General features: G+C 38.3%; 1 protein-coding gene across 6 annotated transcripts in view; it reads right to left on the reverse strand.

Annotated features, from left to right (window-relative positions):
- Positions 1-22,169, reverse strand: part of MKLN1 (muskelin 1) — a 106,194-nt gene that overhangs the window by 80,229 nt on the left and 3,796 nt on the right. For 2 of the 6 annotated variants that reach the window (XM_049814341.1, XM_049814342.1), the window contains exons 2-4: positions 11,304-11,373; positions 3,778-3,920; positions 2,264-2,352 (exon numbers count right to left, since the gene is read on the reverse strand). In XM_049814341.1, the coding sequence (XP_049670298.1) occupies positions 2,264-2,352; positions 3,778-3,920; positions 11,304-11,373 (302 nt within the window). Of the gene's footprint in view, positions 1-249; positions 427-1,665; positions 1,784-2,263; positions 2,355-3,777; positions 3,921-11,303; positions 11,374-18,046; positions 18,066-22,169 lie in introns of those variants that run through there. The other 4 variants (XM_049814343.1, XM_049814345.1, XM_049814344.1 and 1 more) reach the window with 4 other exon arrangements.

Below are 22,169 nucleotides of genomic sequence, written 5' to 3' on the forward strand. Positions count from 1 at the left end.
CTGCTTTCTGGTCTGAAAATTCTTCTAACACATAAGCAATGGAAGCTGTAGAAAGTATTTTCCCCTCTCACAGATCTACCCATGTCATGTTCCTCCTGCCCTGTCCCTGCATCTAAACCTCACTGTTGTGTTATTAACAGTGGTGTATAGGTCAGTTACGCTTAGGTCAGTATGCTTATCTGCAGAATTATAAAGCAAATGCCTGATACAAGTCGCTGCTGAACTAATGCCTTCCCCAAAGACACAAACCTCACTGATAGCAGTAACTTCTGTGGTGTCAGTCTCTGAGAGTCCAAAAGGGCAGATTTTGGCCTCGTGTTTACTGGCAGCATTACAAGGAACACAGCACGGTATTTCGAATTTTGAGTTACTTTGGCTAGCAGCTTGGAAATTTTAACAAACTGAAAACATATTCAAGCTGTGAATCTGAAAAATAACAGAATTTCGTAACATCATTTTGCAGTTGTTTCACAGCAAAACACACACTCACAACTTCATAAACAAAATGACACTAGCCATCAACTAGAGGTTTTAATAAGTTTTGATGAAGAGATCATTTTAATTTGTCCCAGCATAGGAATTTCTTCATAGAAGATAGCTTCAAAAAACAAAAGGTATAGATGTAGCTAAAAGGAAACTCATCTCAAACCATAACTAGTGAGCAAGTGACAGTTAAATACAAATCTAATATTAATGTATATAACACAGAATGCTTACTGCTACATAAGGAACCCATCCCAACAAAACAAACCACATAACTATTAATACTACTCATGTCATGTCAAAGAGAAAACCCTGGTAGTAGAAATTAATCAGCATTTCACTTTCCTAACAAGTTTCAACTTACTGCTACATTTCATAACCTCAGAACACATTTTGCTGGAATATAATTTACATATCCAAAGAAGTAGCTAGTAATCTTTCCATTTACCCCTTTAAGCCCTCCAGTAACTACTTGCTGTTTTTTAGCCACTGAAAAATAACACTTCCCAAAAACCTAATGCAGGAAGCGTCAGAACACTTTTAAAAAAAAAAAAAAAAAAAAAAAAAAAAAAAATTTAACTTTCCTGATGTAGTCAACCTTTAACTCTTAACTATTCTTCTGCTCCTCTTGAGGTTTCCTAAAGCCAAGTGTTACAGAGGCTTCCAAAAATATCAGCCAAAACCAAATCCAATGAACAACCAATTTCTCTACTTCTCTAAGAATGGGAAATACCACTGTTTATGGCACACAAGTAAGTTGATTCCCAGCCTGAAGCTTTTAATTCCTCAGGCAAATGTGAGAGGAGATTCACAAAGCTGTGTAGAAGATACTAGAGCAAAGGGCTCCAAGGGGAGCCTCTACACAGCCACTATCATCCAAGTCTTGGCAAAGGAATTGCCCAACACTTCAAAACCCTCCTAAATGCATCTAAATTAATCAACAGGATCTTATATCATTTTTCAGCAATTACCTCCTTGCTCTATTTTTAACCTTAAACAGCTAGTTTAAAACCAGTAATTCTTTTACTGTCTCAGTAGGTAGGAAGGGTAGATAAATTTACTGAGCTATGAAAAGCTGAAAGGCTCTAAAGTCTTGGATTAAATCCAAGAAGTATCACTGACATCCACTGTAAGACACTTGTTCTCTCTGACCTGCATGAAGCAAGGAAGAGAGATCCTCACCTGTTCCCATCACAAGTCACAATAACCAGTCTTCGTTAGCACCCCCATTAGCAAGCTTCACCAGAGAAACAAGACTAAGCATCACAGGTTATAATTCTTCTTTGCCCCTGGATGTCATCTTTAGCCAGAAATGAGACATAATGATTAGAGTAGCAGGAAGAGAACAAGAAAGGCTTCTGCTGTTGCTCTATGTGTTGTGAGCACGTTTGAGAACAAGACTTCAACCTTTTTCAAACTCCAGGGTTGTCAATGCTGAAACTTTTACCGGTATTTAGCTTAATGATTATTTTTTTTAAAGCTCTGCATCGCAATTTATAGTAGGACAGTAAGCAGCTTCTCCAGCAATTAGTTGACTCAGCAACTGTATTTCTGAAAATTACTGTATTTCACTTTCATTCCCCAGGATTTAAATTATGAAGCTATTATTTCTCAGTAACAGGACTTCACTGTGTTCCAATCTAACCAGCCTAAAAGATCATGAAATGGAACAGCTATTGTGGATACTTTGCCTGAGTACAATGAAGTCACAAGTGCCAAGACTGGCACAAGTATAAGAAGAGATTATTTTCTACTCAGAATGCTGAAAAAATGCATTTACCTATCTTAATGAATCGACAGGGGAACATCTGTTCATCAATTTTATGCTTCAAGGTGAATGTTTCTTTGTTATAATCATTCTTTAAGCCACTGTGGGAAAAAATAAATAAAGTTACTAAATCTTACCTTGTATTTTAGGACTAGCTAATAAACGCAATCTAGGTCATGCCTGAAATGCGAAGCTTGTTTCATATTACTATGAATCATAAGTACGCATGCTGGACCAATGCCTGGACTGCTATCCACCATCTTATATCTCTCCCTGGGAGGCAGAACTGGCTAGTGGTTTCAGGAGGGAACTGACATTGGACCAATGCTGCTCATCTGCACCTGTAACCCTGTGACTTCAGCAAGTGATCTGCCTGAACCACGCTTTTCCATTTTCAAGAGGGAGATGGACCAGCTCTCAGAATTATCACACTGCCAAAGTGCTCTGTGATCCATTTATGGGCATTACTTTATAAAAATATCAAATATTTAGTATAATTTATCAAAACTCTTAAGTCCATTTTTACTGAAGATGCAAGTACAGGTCCCAAAATAAGGATTTTTTTTTAAACTTCAGTGCAAGTGAAATGGCATTAGATATCAATAATTACTATGCTACTAAGACCTCTTCCCCCGTAATTCTAGCAGCAATAAAGTCAAATTGCAAGACTTGTCTATCTAAAGAGGGCAAAAGGGTGAGGAGGGTTGTGGCTGGTTTCTATATGGTCCTGAAGGACACCTGCAACAAAGAACTTCCCATGTTTCTCCATGGCTATTCTGCTTGACTACAGATGATGTACACCCATACATTCCCCAGCAGTGGGCTTTCCTTCTGTGTGCCTCCAAAAGACTAGTTCTTGCTACTCATTTCTCTTGTACTCCTAGATACCTAAATTATCATTTCCGTTTCTGAAACAGAAGACTCCTTAAAAGGCCCTTGCAAATTTACAATGGCAACTACTCAGAAGTTCTGGATAGCTTGAATAGCCAAAAGGCTCCCTCTTTAGTCCCTATCAGCACAACTACCAAATCAAACTAAACAAAGGAAATCACGGACTTTCCATTTGCTTATTTGATTTATTTACCCAGTCAGAAAAAGACAGAGCAGCTGACTAGTTCAGACCTTTACAGCTGCAACAAGATTCTTGACATAGGCAGGTTACTTGGGCTTTTAAAAGCTACTCTAAGTTACCCACACCTGGGGACTCATTTCTCTTGTGCCTCAAAAGCACACAGAAGAAAGGAATCACAATCCAGCAACACAGCACCCTGCTCTCAGCTCTTCCAAATCTCAAAGAGTTCACTCTCCACAAATCCTCTGTGGTTAGAGCAGAATAAGGAAGGCTTCCTGGAGCAAGTGTTGGGATTGCTGCTCTCTGACCTAACCATAAACACAAGGGCAGCTAATTGCAGGATCACAACCACAACTCTATTACACTGTTAGCCATGTGTCTGCTTGGGAGTGAAGGGGAATAGCATTTTGGTCCAGCCTTTATGATTACCATAGCTGATGAAATCACATCTTACCTGGATAAGAGATCTGTCATGTTTTCCTCATTCATCCCACCAAAGACTTTAAACTTCTTTAAGTTGCAAACATGCGTTTTCTCATATTTGCCAAACGTGATGCTCTGGACTATGGCAGGTCTTTCAAGTTTCAGAATCAAATACTGCAGAAGAAAGAACATTGAATTTTAGTATTAAAGCCAAGGCTGCAAAACACACGAAAGGAGAAGCATTACAGCCTTCAAAAATTCAGTTTACAAAGCCAGAGAATGAAAGTTAAGATGATCTCTCCCCATTACTATATTTTCTCCTTTGTTCCTGGAATGAAGGAAAGGGGGTTTAGGAATATTACTTTAAAAGCAGTTTATCCAGGAAAAAGATTTGGTCAAACTACCTATTCCTAGCATTTCTATTCAGGGCTTACATATATTCCTTCAAGCTGGATGCAAGACTTCCTGAAATCTGGCAAATAGGATCAAACTACGGAGAGTGATGATTCAAACGCCCACTGCAGCCTGAAATGAAACCTAAACTGAATACACAATTAGATAAATACAGTATGTTCCACATGCTAAGAGAACATCCAAATACTTTTCCTCTCTGGGCTGACACTATTTAACCACTGAACACAGACTAAGTTTGATGTGTGGCTAGCATAGGAACCAACTGCTTATTAACCATACCAAATAAAACCAAGCCATTTAACTGACAATAAAGGGGCTTTACACATAAAACAATGAAAATGTTCTCCCTTGTGAACATTTGCTCCCCCCTTACACAGATGTCCACCCCACAGTATATGAATAGTCAGACTATTTATATTCAGGCCCCAGCTACCAGCTTCACCAGCACCGCTGGAAGAAAAGATCTGTTCCACTGGAAAAGCACATGCAAAGAAGCACTTGCACCATTCATCAGGGACCACCAAGCACCAAGTTTATTTAACCTTCCCCTACAAAACAGGTCTTGGAGGGAGCCTCTTTTGCAGAATACGTCAAGTTTTATACCTGAAAACAATGTGTTTAGTTCTCTTCCTTAACTTCTCAGAAATAAGCAGTACACAACAGAGAAACCAGACAAAGCACAGAATAGCAATTACTCATCATGCTGGATTTTGTTACAAAACCCTGTGATCAAGGCTACAGTACGAGCAGAGCAGTAAGGCGTTGTACGACACCTCCCACTGCAGGCCCTGCTGGTGGCCCTTTCCTTCAAGAAGGAGCACTGCCAAACCAGACATGACACAGTATTTTGAGTCTTTCATCGACATCGAGTATTTGCACGAACTTGGCTGTTTTCTATGGTTCCTGAGTAGAGACTAGTATCTCCCTATAAAGTGCCATGGGCATCACTCTGCTTGTGCTAAACAGCTCCATCAGTAGGACAATCTTACCCTAGAAGCGTATCTTTTGGGCGAGAAGCAGAACAAATTTTGCCATCAATTTCGTTCTCACTCTGTCACGGCCCTATAAAACAACTAATACTCAATCTAAGAGCAGTATTGACATCGTTCTAGAGAGCATCAGGATAAGTGTCTGATTTCAATGGCTGGTTCTCACTACATTTACAAAAAACTTAGTTTAGAAGAAATACTTGTACATACATATACTGGTTACAGATGATAACGCAGACTGGATAGGTACCTAATAGAATAAGGAAGATTTACTGCCAAAGATGTTTCCAGTGACTCAAATTTTTTCAGAATTAAGAAAATAAATGAGTATCAGCACTGGTAAGGTATAACAGAAAAGTGCTTTGGTGCCTTTCCAGATTTTATTTTTTTGATGAAAAATTTCTAGTTTTGTGAACACCATCCACCTAAATGTCAGAACCCACTGTTAGTTTAACTAGCAGTAAGCCATGCTTTTGTCTTGAAGTACTTCCCAAACTTCAGAAAAAAACAAAATTCTATAGAGAAAACAGCTTTATCTAAAGCAGAGAAAAAGAAGGGATGAGCAAAAGGATGGTCCTGTAATGAGCAAGGCAGTACTTGATACATGGCACAGCCCGCTGCCAAAATTCCCGTGCAGAACAGACAGTACACAACAACATCTAAGAACCCCTCCTACATCATTATATCTTCCCTGCAGATTTCTCCCGAAGCTGAGAAAGTGAAGCTAGCACTACCAGCATCAGCAACTGCAATTCTTAATCTTGCTTGAAATCACAAACCTAATGCTTGGGTCATGAAGACATTATTTTCTCAAGTACCACACAAGATTTGCAAAAGCTTGGCACAAACATCATCCTCCATTATTCAATTCTTACCCTAAATGAAGGGAGAGAAAACCAGGACTGCAGTTAAATCCTTTATCCTGGCATACATGCGTAGAAGGGAGCAAGGTATGGCAATTATTTCTTAAACCTACAGATAGAGGGAACTCTGCAGCCCTCCTTCCTGCTTCCACATATCCCATCACCTGCCAAGTCAGGCAGACCTTACAGAAAATAAAATCACAAAAAGGTTGTGTTTAGCTTTTGTGCTTATATCTGCTGACTGATATGGAAACAAAAGACAGGTTTGCTTTAAAGCCCGTGGCCCAATACCTGTACATACATATGCATTTTTCTATTTTTTTTAATACATATACACAGACACATATAAAAAGATATACACAGATGTACTTTTTTGTTTTTTACACAAACATACACACTGCTGCCACCGCAGGAACCAGCTACAAATCCCACTGATATTGAAAAAATACATTGCCTCAAGAGCCACAAACAGCTGGCTGCATGGATATTTTTGGACTGCTACCAGGATTTTAGATGTGACAGACTATTCTCTGTAACTTTGAAAGATGCGACAGAAGTGTGCATAAGATTAAGTCATTTATTCAACCTGGAGAGAACAAGTCTATGATATTTCAGACAAATACATATACAAAGATACTTGACACTTTTCCATCCTATTGCTCTAAGCAACATCAGGACATTTAATGTCCAAGTATTCATGAAGTATTCCAAAATTCCAAATTATAAACTGAAGTGTTTGTTCATTAGAAGCATGGCACACAGACATTAATTGGTGCAACTGCGCAAAAACCTCAGCCTAATTGTTAAGCCTCAAATTACAAAATTACAACACTTACAAAAAAATAAAGCTACAAAACATTAGAAGAGTAAAACTTCTGCTTTATGATTAAATATATTTGTAAGTGAAGATGCACAAAGAGCAGAGTAGAGGAAGTCATGTATGGAACTTCAGCACCTCAACAGCTTGTTATGGTACACCCAAAAAAAAAAAAAGCAAATCCAGCCCTGTCATACCGGGAGCTGCAGCAAATTCCAAACTTTTTTTGAAGCTCTGGTCTCTGCTACCATTTGATAACAACCATACGTATGCTTCTGCATCACACAACTTTATTAATGTACTTCAAATTAGTTCCTGATACAATCTACACAGCAGGATGGAAATCAAGAGAGGAAAACTGGTCTTCTCAGATGCAAAACTGAAACCAATTGTTTGGACAGTGTCACTAACTTTATACATATGCTCTTCAACTGTTCAAAATTTACATCTCCACATCAAATACACTGGATGAGATTCCAAACTGCACTATGCAAGCTGCCTGTGCAATTGGAGTCCCACTGTACTTCATTAATTTCTTTCTCTTTAACCATTTCTGCTCAAGCATTTTTTTATTAGGGAGTAGTGAAACTTGTATTGCATGTGAAAATAAAAACACAAAATAACAGGAGGTGCCCCTGTCCACTGCACAAACCTACCCATTGCTTTTGTAATTAAGCTCACGACTAAATAAAAATCTATCCTTTTGTTCTACACATTATTAATCAAGCCACTGCAGGGAATTAATTGTTCTTCTGCACACAGTGTTCCAAGTCAGGCCATCGCTGGAGCATTTGAGCATTTATGGGATGAGCATTTATGACATGGCCAAGGTCTTCAGCATTACCAGCCTTATTGCTTCACACTTCCTATGTAAGCCTAGAACTAGTTTAAAAATAGAACGATCAGCCCTCTTCTGCCTGAATAGGTTACTACATAACAGGTTTGTTATTGAATATATAATTTCTGGGTCATTCTATTTCAAGACTCAAGAAAGATATCTAGTTTAATAAACAGAAAAACAGCTGTCATATGTATTTCCTTTCACTGGCACTCATTCATAACCAACTGGTGGCTTTCATGGCCACAAGAATTATTTAACTCTACCATACCCATAAAGCGAGGAAACCCTTTACTAAATATAGTCACATGGCAGCATTTCAAGTGCCTAGACTTCCACTTTCATTTTCTTTCCCTTTTCAAAAAGGTTTAATACAGACTCCAGCACATTTACTGCAAAGTATGGATCTTTGTTGAGCTACTGAACGCGTTCTCAGATTTTTACCTACGTTCTTCTGATTCATGCTCATCCTAGCAAGAGGAATACTCTGAAAGAAAAGGTTTCTGGAGAGGTTTTTTTTTCACTCAACAGGGGAAGGGAATAAATCAATGTTTAAGGACTCACTCATTTTCACCTCAAAGCCAGCAGAGGACCACCACCTCAGCACAGAGTTATTAAACCCTTACATTAAGGTGAGACACGCTGATGAGACAAACACTAGCGATTAGGGCTGCAGAGCTTATTAAAATATCTCATGGCACATTCCGGTGAGCACGACTGACATTAGTCCTTATGTTGTGTCTTAGCCCTAGTTTCAGCTAACAAAGTTGGAAACAAGGAAAGCTTTATTTTACAGAGTTTTAGTTCACTTCCTATCCTGGACTATTATGGCCACCCACACATTTTAACAAGTACGTCACTGCCAAAGCGACCAATTTTCAAATGAAGTGATGCCAACACACAAGCCAAAAAATGCGTTGCAACTTCATTTTCCATAGAATACATGATGTTATTCTGGGGATTTAAAGTCATGTGTATATATCATCATTTTTTTGAGTATGAAATACCTAAATTGTAACATAAAGCAACAAACTTCCCCCCCCCACCTTCTCTCCTCACCACACTTACAATTCAGTCACCCACTGTCTCAACTGAAGTTTTTCAAGCTAAGAATATGCCTTAAGAACTTCAGCCACCTGCAAGAACGAGGAAGCAGAAAACCTGTACAAAAGTTCTACCTGCATTAAAATGTGGCAGTCTTTCAATGGGCAAGGTGCGAGAACTAGCTATTTTGAGCAAAGTGCAACTAAGTCTGAAGTTCTTTTGTCAAGTATGAGACAACACAATTTGGAACTGTTTCTCTCTGTATACACAGAAATAACAAAAGCAGCATTCTTTGCACACAGGCTTCTTCTGACAATTTTAATTCCCTGTTCCCTCTTTCCAGTTAATTTTTCAACAGAGAAGTTACACTGTAAAAAAATGCTTTACATGAATAATTAAACAATCAAGTTAGAAGCATGAGAATTAGCTAAAGTACATATTAGAGACACTGCAAACAGATCATCTCTCTCACTCAGCACTCAGGATTCGGCTTGTGGAATACACGAGCAACTACGCAGCGTTTTATATTGTCACTATTGGATACAGGGATTCCAGTAAGAGGAATCCAGCAGGATGGCTTTTTCCACTTAGGCAGCCAGGTTTTCTGTTGGTTTTGTCTCTAAATAACACAGAATAAAACTGAAATACTGTCTTGCCAATCTCAGTTGCCACTACGAAGACTACCTTTTTCTAAGTCAGATCAAAGGATCTCAAATCTGGATACCTCATATATAGAGAGATAGGTATGAGAGAGGGAGGGATGGGGAGTGCGGGGGGGGGTATGAGAGACAGCACAGGGGGTACAACAGAGGGAGATGTGCAAGGGAGAGGGGGGCAAAGGTGTGTGAGGAAGGGGAGGTAAGAGGGAATGCAGGGTATGTATGAGGGAGAAGTGAGAGAGAGAGCTAGAGTGATACGAGATAAGAGAGAGATGAGGTAGATGCAAGTTAGCAAGAGGTAGATTTGTATTGTTAATTCATTTCTCCCCTATCAAAAAGTTTGGTTTAAATGACTTCCTTAGCATGCAGGATTCAACAGTTCTGCAACAGCATCTTAATTCAGGTCATGATCAATACGTATAAAATTGTTGGAAGACATCTCTTTAACAAGCTCATGTGGTTTATACAGAAGTCTGCCACTAATTATTCCCTGCTTAATCTACATGCCTGAATATAACTTGTATCACTGCTTGCCAGCTTTAAGCACAGGTTCGGAATATTCTAAAGCACCTAGTTACAAGTGATGTATTCCCATTCCAGAATCACGTTTTTAAAAGCACGAAATATTCAGGATGGCTCAGAAAATGAAAGAGCAACTTTTAGCAACAACTAAGTGCACCTCAGGTGAAAAACCCTGCCCAAAGCTACACCACAAGCCAATCTTGCTTTGTGAACAAGACAGCCCTAAGAAAAACACGTGCTTCCTGCATGAAAGGAAGTAAAGGATGGCACAGACTGGTATACAATATATGCTCTATACCCATTACCCTGCAATTAATAGTTCCTAGATAGACTAAAAGTGCTTCAGGCTATGGACTACATTCCTATGCTGTTTATCTATCTATATATAGAGAGATATATATTTATGTAAAAACACAAAATTAAAAGACCAGTAGATGTACAAAGGCATCAAGAGGATCAAAATTACTAGTCTTCACAAGCAGGTTTATGAAACATGTTAATGGAATAAACAGGATAGTTTTCCCTCTCATCAAGATGAAAGCTTTTCAGCTGGATGAGATGACCTGCTGCAATAGGGAGCTGCCAGTCTAGACACACCTTCAAAGTAGCAAGATTTACGTAGACAAAAATTCTGAGACTTAACTCATGAGGAGTACTGGAATTAAATAAGTAGATAAGCAGAAGAACTTTGCATGAGAGAGACACTGCACAACGCTCTCCTGTGCATCAGTGTTTTAAACAAAAGAATTTAAAACAACCAGCATAAGAGATAGAGAAGCTGACCAAACAGTACCAGAGTAATAAGGTATAGAACCAGCACAAAGAGAAGGGTAACACATTTACTGGAGAAAAAAAATAAGTAAAAGGATAAGCATATTTTTCTGGATAATCTAACAATCTAATTAATAGTGAAAAAGCAAATTATATGCTAAAATCAATACAAATCTTATTTTAATAAGCTGCTTAACCAACAGAAGAGGTGACATTCATGTCTCTTTAAACAGAGTCTACACTTCTAAATGTGCTACTGGGGAAACAAATACAAGCTCCTTAGATCTAGGATTCGAGGCCAGCAATCTACAACAGTTTCCAGTAGTGCTGACAAAGGGGGACCTGCATGCCTCATTAGCAGCTTAATCTAACCATAAGGTTAGATTATTTCCAGTACAACCACGATTGTCAAGGATGAAACGTGAAACCTCCCCCCACAAAAAAGCACTTCTTGAAAGATCACTAATAAATTGCTGGAAATGTAAATACCTAATGTACCAACAACCTGCATTTTGCTGCGAGAAGGTAGCCTATAAAGGCTGTCAATACAAATAGTAGGGGCCTACATTTAAAATAAAAACTCCAGTATATATTAAGTTGTACCACACAGCTATACAGTTGCCAAGATTCAGATGCTTACCTGGGGAGGATAATTGCTTTCTGAAGACCATCTTGAAGACTGATCATTGGGCTTATCCACCAAGATATTCCTAAAAAATGAGAAGCCAGAATTAATTTAAATAATGGCCACATTATATTTTACATCTCCAGCAAGATCTGTCATACATGCAGATCAGTAACATTCTCATGCAACTACCTAAATCGCTAGGTGGAGACTAAGCTCCCCCTCTTTTATTAAAAATTTTCTACATCGCTATTTTACAGGACCCATCAAAATATGCCTCCAAGCCTTGTGGTTGTGAAATGGAGCTCCAAGTTGCAAAATAAAAAATAAAAAAGTAAATTGTGAAATAAATGTAAAACAGATGAATTTACGTAGGCCCAAGTCCACAATGAAGTGGAAAAAATGGTCTCATTCACCTCAGTGGGGTGAGAACTTTTCAATAAGGTTAAAATGATGAGCAGCACAGCAGTCAGCCAGTCAAAAACTGTCCTCCACTAGACAGGCGATACTGGAACAGAGAGAGTGAGCTGCTAACCTACTTAAGCTTTCCTGGAGGGTAGAAGATGACCATCTAACTCATGCCAAATTTTAACAAGTATTTTTCATATGGGCTACAAGCCTAGAACAATACACAAGAAAGCAGAAGTTCAACTCTTCAACCAGCAAAATTACCTCCGAGTCGCTTTCTTACAGTTTGGAAAAGCACAGCATTTAGGTAATTAACATAAATTCAGAATAGGTTTTTTGGCTAAAATGAAACAGATTCATCAGAGAGTCATATGAGGGATCTGCCTTCCCCTCTCCTATAACCATGTGGTAAAGCTCACCTCCCAGACTAAATTAAAAACTTAAAAAAAAATCCTTAAAATATATATAATTATTGGCAAGGTAACGATGCACCACCTGCTGGACAGGGCTTACGAGCTCTACCATGTCCAACTAACAAACTCACCAGCTCGTAAAACTTATGTAAAAAGAAGGAAGCAGTCATCAAAAGGCTTATGCCATCTCCATCTGCTGTGTAGGAGGAAAAGAACACGAGCATCTGGATTACTACAAAGGACTGGAGGAAAAAGCACTCATACAAAAGCTCAGAAGGGAAAGAGATTAAGTCAGAGGTTGAGTGTTTAACAGACAGAGAAATTAGCTCGCTCTTTCCACATTGGGCAGACCAAAATCACCACACTAGCAACAGTATCCAAGCAGTCCTGCACAGTGACAAGGGAGACAGCAAGGAGCTAGATCAGGGTGGCCCCTTAAAATACGTACATTTTAGAGCACTGGCCTAGTGGCTGTCCATCTGCGGGCTTTAAAAGGGTCGTGTCATGATTTTTACACAGCATAGGAACAAAACTCAGGTTCCCTCTCCCTTTAGCTAGTTTCCATCATAGCATGGCATGTATTAACACAGCAATGCCAACACCGGCCCATGCCTGCAGCTGGTTTATTCATGCAGCCCCAAGGGGGAAAACGCGTTTGAACAGCATACGGATATGCACTACCCTCTTGCTCTAACCCCATCAAAATAGAAAACATTAAGCCATTGCTCTGCATAACTGAACGTCCAGCTAAGTACATCTAATACGCAGTGCAAAGAGGTTCAACTCCAAGAGAAAACCTAGCCCCCGTCTTTAATTACAACAGGGACAAAACGAACCAACCAAACCAAAGAGAAGAATTTGGGAACTGATGAGACACAGATTTCTAATAAAAGTTGCCAATCTCAAAGCTAAGTCACCACTAGAAACCAAAACACACTTGTTTTGAGAAGAATCATACCTGCAGTCGTTTATACCATGCCACAGGCAAGGCAAAAGCATATTTATTTCTTAATACCTTCCAATATTTGGAGAGAGAAAAAAATGCTCAACGTGAAGGAGATATATATCTTATACTAAATACTTAAGGGACATGAAGGCAGATAAAGTCAGATAACACTGTAGGGTTTTTCTTCTTTATGGAACTTTATCCTAGCATGCAAGAAGACAATTTACCCTACAGAATAAATTTTATTTATGATGCTGTTACATTTGCTTAAACATTAGATGATAAGCTCTTCATACATTAGGCAACACTTGCAGGAATTGGCACTGTTACGTGGTCAGATAATACCCTGCTGGAAAGAGGCATTTTATAACTGGGACAGATCCCAAAGATCGTATTTTTAGAAGTAGATTTGTTTGCTTCTCCAGGTCAAAGATCAGTTTGCCACAACCAAAGAGGACCTCAATCAGTACAGCTAGACAAGATAAAAATCCTTCTGCAGAGAGAGAGAAAAGCGACAGGCAGCTCACACAAAATTAAGGCTAAAAAATTTAAAATGTAAAGATAGCAGTGTCAATGGAGTTATACATATGTGTAAAAATACATGGGTTATTAATTTATTAATATTAAACAAACATTGAAGACAGAAGCCCATATGTACAAAGCCAATTTACCATAACGGTGTGAGAAAATTTATGGACTTGGAAGAATTCCAGCATTCCAGCAGTCATGAGACAGTAAGAAACAAACAAATGCATATCCTAATGACACACGCCTTTTTCCATTTAAAGCCCTTTTTCTAGACATCACAAAACTCTTACACAGTACCTGGAGGCAGGCTTTTCAGATATGACACCTAGATAAAAATCTGAGAAACTTTAGAAGTGAAAATTCCATTAACTCAATGACTTTCCATGTAATTTTCACAAAGCATTAAAAAAAGGTATTTGTAAGCCCTTGAGCTACCGCAAGTACCAAACAGTTTTACGCAAGCTTTTCCTGTGAAAAAAAAACCAACCCATTAAATGCGGTTTGAGATAACTCATAATCATAAACTGTAGATACAAGATCTAGTCTAGCATAAATCTACAACACTGCCAAGAGGGACCATTCCACCCACTCGTGCCTGATCCTCCCCCTCCCTACACCAGCAGCTATAATAAAGATTAGCATAAATAACTTCCTTAGTCAGATCAGTTCTCCAATTCAGCTTACTACTAACACCAGCACAAAAGGAGAAAAAAAGACGAGCAGCTGGATGCAGACTAGGGGTTCATACTAGAGTGAACTCCAAATACCACTCTCCCACTGGCAAGTAACTCCTAAAAAAAAATTAGGTATCATGGTACCTCTGCTACTTTGTGGGCAATCCTACCTCACACTGAAGGCTAAGCAGAAGAAGCTACTTTATCTGCACCACAAACAATAACATGTCCAGAGGCAGTATTGGTGTGCCTTAAATTCATAATCTAGCTTCCTTCATGGCTATTAGCGTCTAAGCCATTATTGTAAGCGTTCCCATTGCTAAATAAGAGAAGTGGATCATTCTGGTTGCTTTGTGTAGAAAGCCCTCTTGGCAGAAGACAGTGGAAGTTTCCTTTTATTACCCATGCAGACACTGGTCTTGCAACTGCTGGAAGTAGATAATTTTTCCTTTTACCAACCCAGAAACCATCATATCCGTTGTACTAACTGCTGGCTGATCTCTGCTGGAATTAGAGATGTCCCCACGCTTGGTATTACCAGAGGACTTTTCTGTGCAAAAAGCTCTGTGGGGGGAGGAAGGGAAAAATAAGATGACTTTGCAGAATATACTGCAAATTAGGTTTAAGGCTGCTATAATTTGCATCTAACCTAAATATTTTCATGAAGCTGCTGTTAAAGAAATCCATGACTTTAGGAACAAGTGCTTAAGAATAAACAAATCCAAAAACACTAGCTTTGCTTGGCATATTCAAATTGCTCTTCAGACAGCAGCTGTGTAGAAAAGGACACACACATCTCCAAGAGGACTTGGAACTCAGATGCTGCTCTTCCAGAAAACTGCCAAGGTACCACGCCATTAAGCTGCAAAAAAGCATTTGGAGTGCTATGAAAACACAGTCTGACTGAAAATGGACAAAGATCTTCAGGGTTGTTCATGTGACACTTTTTTTCTTTTTTTTTTTTTCTCCCCTACAACCATCCCAAAACAGACTAGTAAGAATACAGCCACTAGAATACACAGATTAAAATTTCCACTAACTCCCCTTTACAGAAGGATGTAAGGCATGGTGGGACAACTATTTCAAACACATGGAACCATCACACCAGCAAGTACGAAGTATCAACGGAGACACTCTTGCCCAGCCTAGACACTGGAATGTACACACAGTCTTAACCAAGAAAAAAAGAAAAAAAAGAGGAAAAAAAACCCAAACCACACCACCATAAAAACCCTGTTCCTTGGATCTGGAAAGAATCAGAGAAATTTTTCTCCTGCAAGTCCCAGAAACTCAGTGCAGCTACCATTGATTTCAAACCACCTGGCTATGATGTTTAAAAAGCTGTATGTACCTATGGCTTTCTCCCAAAGCAGTTCAAAAAAAGCTTTTTAGACTTTGTTATAAAGTTTCTCTCTTTTCCATTGGAAAAGTTCTCTGCTTAAAATGGCATAAGGATGTGAAGACATTAAAGTTTCCTGGTTGAAACACAGTAAAACATGCCCAATTATTATGCAGTATGCATATACATTGAGGAAACAGGTTTTGGGGGGTTTGGATGTGTTTTTTTTGGTTTTGCATTTTTTAAAACACAGGACTTCTTAGCCCCATGCTGAGAAGTACAGGAGTACCTCTTGCATAGTAAAACAAAGCTTGAGTTAAACATGTACACAGGTGTGCAATTTTAAATACTATACTGTCATGAGGTTTGCCAATGTATTGCTCGAATTTGCTTCTATCTGCTCAGCTGCAGAGTTTCACACAAACATCCAGTATATTATAAATTTACTTCTATCAAAAGTAAAATAGCTAAGCAAGTACAGCATACAAAAATAAACTGATGAATTTAGAAATCACCCCACAGAAATATACTTATCAGATCACAGCTGACTATACTGGACAACAAACAGGTATCACTTAGCTCTGGCCTAGAAATAGTTCTATTAAAACCAGTTTCTCAATTATTTCTTTCAAGGAACAGTTTACTTTTTTAAGCTGTCCATCATCACTGCCAGCCCAAAGATAGGCAAAGGCCTTTACTAAAAACCAAACTGCTCCTTAAACACAGAATTACACTGTTGCAGACATTTCCAGTAACACAAGTTAGAAAGCACTCCTTTTCACTCCCCCCCCTCTAGTTAAGGCTTCTTTAAACAAGATAGATATCTTTGATTCATCAGTGCTTCCTCTTGACGCACCAGGAATTAAATGTTACCCATAGTGACTAAAACTGCAGCAGTATAGTCAATTCCCAGCAAGTTATCAGAGCCTGGTAAATAACTTCTATTCTAGTGACACTCAACAACCCTAAATCACAGATTAAACTTTTGACTGTATCACAGCACTGAGCAACCCAAATCCTTAGCAGCAAGAGCTCCCAGTTTCACTTTGGTAATATCAGTGCTAGCACAGCAGAAAAACAAATTGGAGAAAAAATAAAATAAAGTCACGCCTATGTACATATGTTGGTAACCACAGTAACTTCACATATCACAGATGATTACCAGCCTAATTGTCCCAATGTTTAGGGATTATAGTTCAGATGCAATTTAACTGGTAAGTGGTGCTGAACCTTTAAGCTTAAAAATTACCAACGTAATTTTTCTCCCCACACTAGCTTTGGTTTTAAATTTAAGAATTGTTAGATCACTGAAACAACAGATCTTTTCCATGTACTTGAAGTCTATCTACTTTTTGAAAAAAAATATAACTTGAAATGCTGATGAAATCAGCAATTATAAAGACTGCTTCACCTGATCAACTTAGTGAACTAATATTAGTAAATCTAATATTATCCTGAACCTTTTCTTTTGTCCACTTTCCATACTCAGTGTTGATTTTTACATGTCTAAGCCACAAGGATATTTGAAATCCATTCTTTTAAGTGATACACAAAGTACTAACTCCAGCAACATGGCATGCATGCAATCTAGCTTATGTGAGGTTCCAGGAGGTTCCCTGGGCAGAAATGAAACCCTGGCTTGATAAAAAGACCAAGAATAGGATGAATTCTACTCTTCAATATTCAAGGAAAAAGACAAAGATATTAGATTCTTCATCTCACTGGATTTGTTGCCAATAAATAAAAATACCGTAGTAAAATTTGCCAGAGTTTAAGACATCACCAGCCACAGCCACTTTATAACAAAGTTCAGTTTTCATTTAAAAAAAAACAACCTCACTTCTTGCTGGCAAAACACAGTTTAGTCAGTCTGTGAACATTGGGATTTCTACTGCCAGCAATCACCAGAAGTCACTCTTCTACTGCCAGCACTCACCACAATCTTCCACAATACTGGTGGTATAAAGTACTTCAGCACTGCATTGCTCTCACTTCTCATTTCCAAAAGCATTTTCTTGGAAATGGACAAGATTACAAGATTAGAAGAAAGCAATGTCTAGCACACATCTATGTCAATCCCCTACGCTGTATTTTGGAAGCATCACAACCTTAGAGTATTTTTGTTTGACTAACACACACATGGAAAAATTTTATGAAGGCCAGGAAGTAGATTTAGGTCTTCCATGTTTTCACAGCATTGCAACAATGTTCTTACAAGCCACAGTATTAGTAATATTTCCACTCAACAGAGGAATCCACAAAAACAGACTAAATGATTACATGTAAAGATATAAATTCCTAATGTAAGCCATAAACACATCTTTAATGTTCATCAGCACTGTAACTTCACACTTAGTAAAAAGTTCACCCAAAAAAATGATGCCTGTAAAAGAATTTAAAGCAGACTACGTTCAACAAAACAGATGAAGCCCCCTCATGCCCAAACTAACATCAGGTATGGAGATTTTTCACCAGATCTATGGAAAATGCCTCCTGGTTCCAGCTGGGACCACCTTCACCGTATTAGCTTTCCTTTCAAAATTAAGGTCTCTCACTAATGATGTAACTCTACTCAGGGAGTCCAGAAAACAAAATATTGACCTGGGAAAATAAAGAAATACCAGCCTGTCATGAAGTCCTGGTTATTTGGGGAATTGCATTACAAGTCAGGAACATCTGCCCCTAGAGCAACATTATGGAATAATTCCTTATTTTGGGGCAATATAAATAATTCATGCTAAAGGGTACACCAGTTCCCAAGCCAACATTACTTTCATAGGTACAGCTTCCAAACCCTGTACCAGAAAGCAGTTTTTTTAGGAGACAAAATATGAAAGTTAGCAATAGCACACCGTCATGAAAAAGCTGGGTGGAAACTCATTCAGCAATTCCTTACTCACAGATCAATTTACCTTATCCAAATTTTTTTCTTCCATTTTAACACTCTGTGTTAAGAGCACCTCTTTATTAATACAACTTTCAAATATAGAACAGACTAGCAAATTAGTATTTAAATAGCTACCACAAGAGCCAAACACTGCTTAAAGTATGTACCTACAGAAAAGCATTCAAGAAATTTACAGGTAATGTCCTAAGCAGAGTTTCAATGTTTTTCAGGCACCTTTCCAGTGCTTGAGAGTGACATTATGAACCCAGCAGTCAGTCTGGGGAGAAAAGGCAGAGAGGACTGAGGAAAACACCAAACTCAAAATTACCAGTGTGCAATTTTTCTCCATTATCAAGATCATGTCATTTTCCAGGAACTGCAGAACACACCAGCAGAGGAGGAGCAAGCACTATCAACCAGTTTGCTTTTGCAGTTTAAATTCAGACATGCAGGCTGCTATCCTCAACTTAAATATATGGTTGTGCTCCTTGATTTAAATTGATCCAGGAAATAATTTCTCAAAGATTATGCATACTAAGTTTCAAGTAATGACTAAAATAGCAACTACCTAAGGTAACAAACCACTCTACATCTTCATCGCTCCCTCCTCCCCTTCCAGTAACTAGTATATTATTGAATTTCGACCCAGCTGAACTTACAGTCCGCTGTTCCTACAAAATTCAACAGGCCATAGTCAAAAAAAGCAAAACTACATTTGGGTTCAGAAGCTTATATTAACATGCAAATAAAGTCAGTCAAGCACTGGCTTGCTTTGGACATTTGCAACATGTTGACCTCTAGATAACTGACGGAATCAATGCTGCACATACCACTTAACCTCAAATGAAAAATCATGATCACATCATAAAATCAATGGTTGCAATAAACCTAACCATGCATTCTAAGAGGAATCTGCTAAAAACAAGATGAATGCACAGAATAAGAAACTATATTCTTTACCATGAAAAAAAAAAATCAAACAGACTGTACATGCTGTCTGAGCAGTAACAACAGTTATCCCAGGAAAACATGGTCTGTTTGAAATAATGTTTTAGTCTTTAAGCAAGTAATTAGTAATCAGGAGCTTGAAAGCCTTTATTAAGCTTGCAGGATATAAAGCCACATACAGAACAAATGATCCATAATCTGATGATGTTAACACCTCCTATGAAAATTTTACATTCTTAATGTTCCCCAAAATTGCCATCCCAGAAAAGGTTGAACATCGGAGTAATACAGGTTCTGCCAGGTTAGTCACACCAGGGAACTAGAGCAATTAGCATTTCACCTTCATCCTTCTGCCAGTGAATAACTCTGTCTAATCTCTTAAATAATGTCTATATTTTAACTGCAGCTTAAAGAAATTTCTTCTCATACTACAGCATTTGTGCTTTTACCTGGGAAGCAAGGGCTATCAGACTTCTGATGCCAATGTAAGGAATGAACAACTTCATAATTTTGTGATTTTTTTCACTCCCTGCACCTCTCTGACCTTTTTCTTTCTCAACACTTCACCTTATCAGACACTAGAGAAGCACCCAATATTTATGTATTCAATCTGTAAGTAACTTTATTTTCTACAGAAATACTTTGCTTTTTAAGTACTGAATTTCAGCTTTCAGAGAAAAATCCTAGGCTACAGAAGTGATGTAAGCAAGGGGGAAAATACCTGTCAGAACATGAGGTTGTCTAGAAACATCCAGAAAATCCACACCAACAAGTGGGGAAAAAAAAAATTTTTCACTGGACACTGAAAACGACGAGAAGCAGAACTGAGAACATTTCTATACACAGGGTTCACCAGAGGGGAACAGAGTCAGTCAGCTCACTTCATTAACCAGTGTTTGCATTCCTAGCTCATTTTAGTAAATGTTAAAAGTATTGACTGATATTGCAAAGACATCACAAGGACATAATTACAGATAGCCAACAGGTGTGCGTGTTCATCTTCCCATATCTAAAGGCAAAGCAATTAGAACAAGGAAAGTGAAATGGCTACATGAAAATACTCAAAGCTATAAACGCTGACAATTTAAGTTAAAAAAATACATTCATGGTTATATGTAGGGGAAAAAAAACCCAAAGTAGCAGTTCTACAACTAGAATGGAAATCATCAATGCTACGTAACTGAAGTTATTTAAGAGACCATGAGACATAAGCTATATCATTAAAACTTCTAGCATATGGACAATGAACACAGTTCACCCTGCCCGAGAAGCTCTAAAGCACACTCTGCTAGTCTGCTGTGTTGGTCTGGTTTAGATAGCCCTAAACTGCTGAGACTTCAACATAAGGTATCTTCACCTTGTCAGGGAAACAAAGCTCAGTATCAGAAAACAGAACAGTAAAACCAAACCTTTTCATTCGTCATGACTGATCTCAACTTGAACATGAGAGTCTTGAAGACCTGGATGCATCTATGACAAGATTTATGAACCTGTAAGGTACAGACGTGAATCATCGGTTTCACATGGTAGGAGGCAAAACCGAGTCACATTTCACTAGCCACAAATACGTGGTTTTTCCTGTTACAGAAACCTCAGAGAACAGGGTAGCTGGAATTCAGGTTATTTTTAAGGCTTTTTTTTTTTTTTTAAATCCTTATGGACTTTACCCCCAAAAGTTTGTTACACACGTTCTCAGTATCTTCTTACTAATGCTTTGCAATCCTTAGATTTGAAAACACAGGAGAGTACATCTCTCTTTCAGAGTAAACACAATACAGCAGTAGATGTTTGGTTAGACTGGGCAGGAACTTACTGTCACATCCTCTTAACTAAAAAGCAAACAACATTTGCATTCTCACTTTTGAAGCCTACCAGTCACTCATACTTTACTATCAAAGCATCTTTCACTTCATTTACTTCCTCTGGTTCGATGGAAATACAGAAAAAACAGCAAAAACGCACACATTCATTTTAAGTGTATTGTAACAAATCAGCTGGATCTTTCTCTGTTTCAGTCTGCTTTCTAGGAAAGAGACAGACCCATCCAGCTTTCAGCATCTGATGCAGTACCACACAAGGCGTCAAACAAGAAGAGACTGGAATTATCAGGATAACTGAAGTCCACAGTGAAATAGATGAAAATGGGTTGCAATGAAAAAGTGACTACCAATTAGGAGGACGTTGCTAATGGCATTTAATTATCAGCTAAGACACCAATCTTATTTTATATTCTTTCTCTAATGACCTTAGCACAAGAAATAATTGAACAAAATACCAATAAGAATCCTAAAGTCAAATCTAGGAAATATACTGATCTTCTACAGAGATACCATATAGGAAAACCTGAATGACTGTGGAATAGAAATGGGATTAAACTTCCTCACAAAGTTACACGAATAGCATAACATAGTAAAAAGCTCTTGTTAGTCTCTGAAGTAGGATTTCAGCCATACAAAACAGTGACGGAAGCACCCGAGTGCATTAGCCAACTACAAGGTATCATCAGTCACTAGTCTGATGCAACCACTAGAAATCACAGTCCTAGGATACAGTAACTTAGCATTCGGCAATAGAAAAGGGTACATGACTGCCATGGCAAAGAGCACAATACTTCACCTTTTATTTGCCTTAGCAGGCAGTTCAAACTGGAGTAGGTTCAAAAACAGGCTATTAAAAAAATCAGGATATTAAGTGCTTCTCTCAGAACACACAGCAACTGCTTTTGGTTCTCTTCCTTA

This window comes from Accipiter gentilis, chromosome 11 (genome assembly GCF_929443795.1).
Source record: "Accipiter gentilis chromosome 11, bAccGen1.1, whole genome shotgun sequence".
Taxonomy (NCBI): Eukaryota; Metazoa; Chordata; class Aves; order Accipitriformes; family Accipitridae; genus Astur; species Astur gentilis.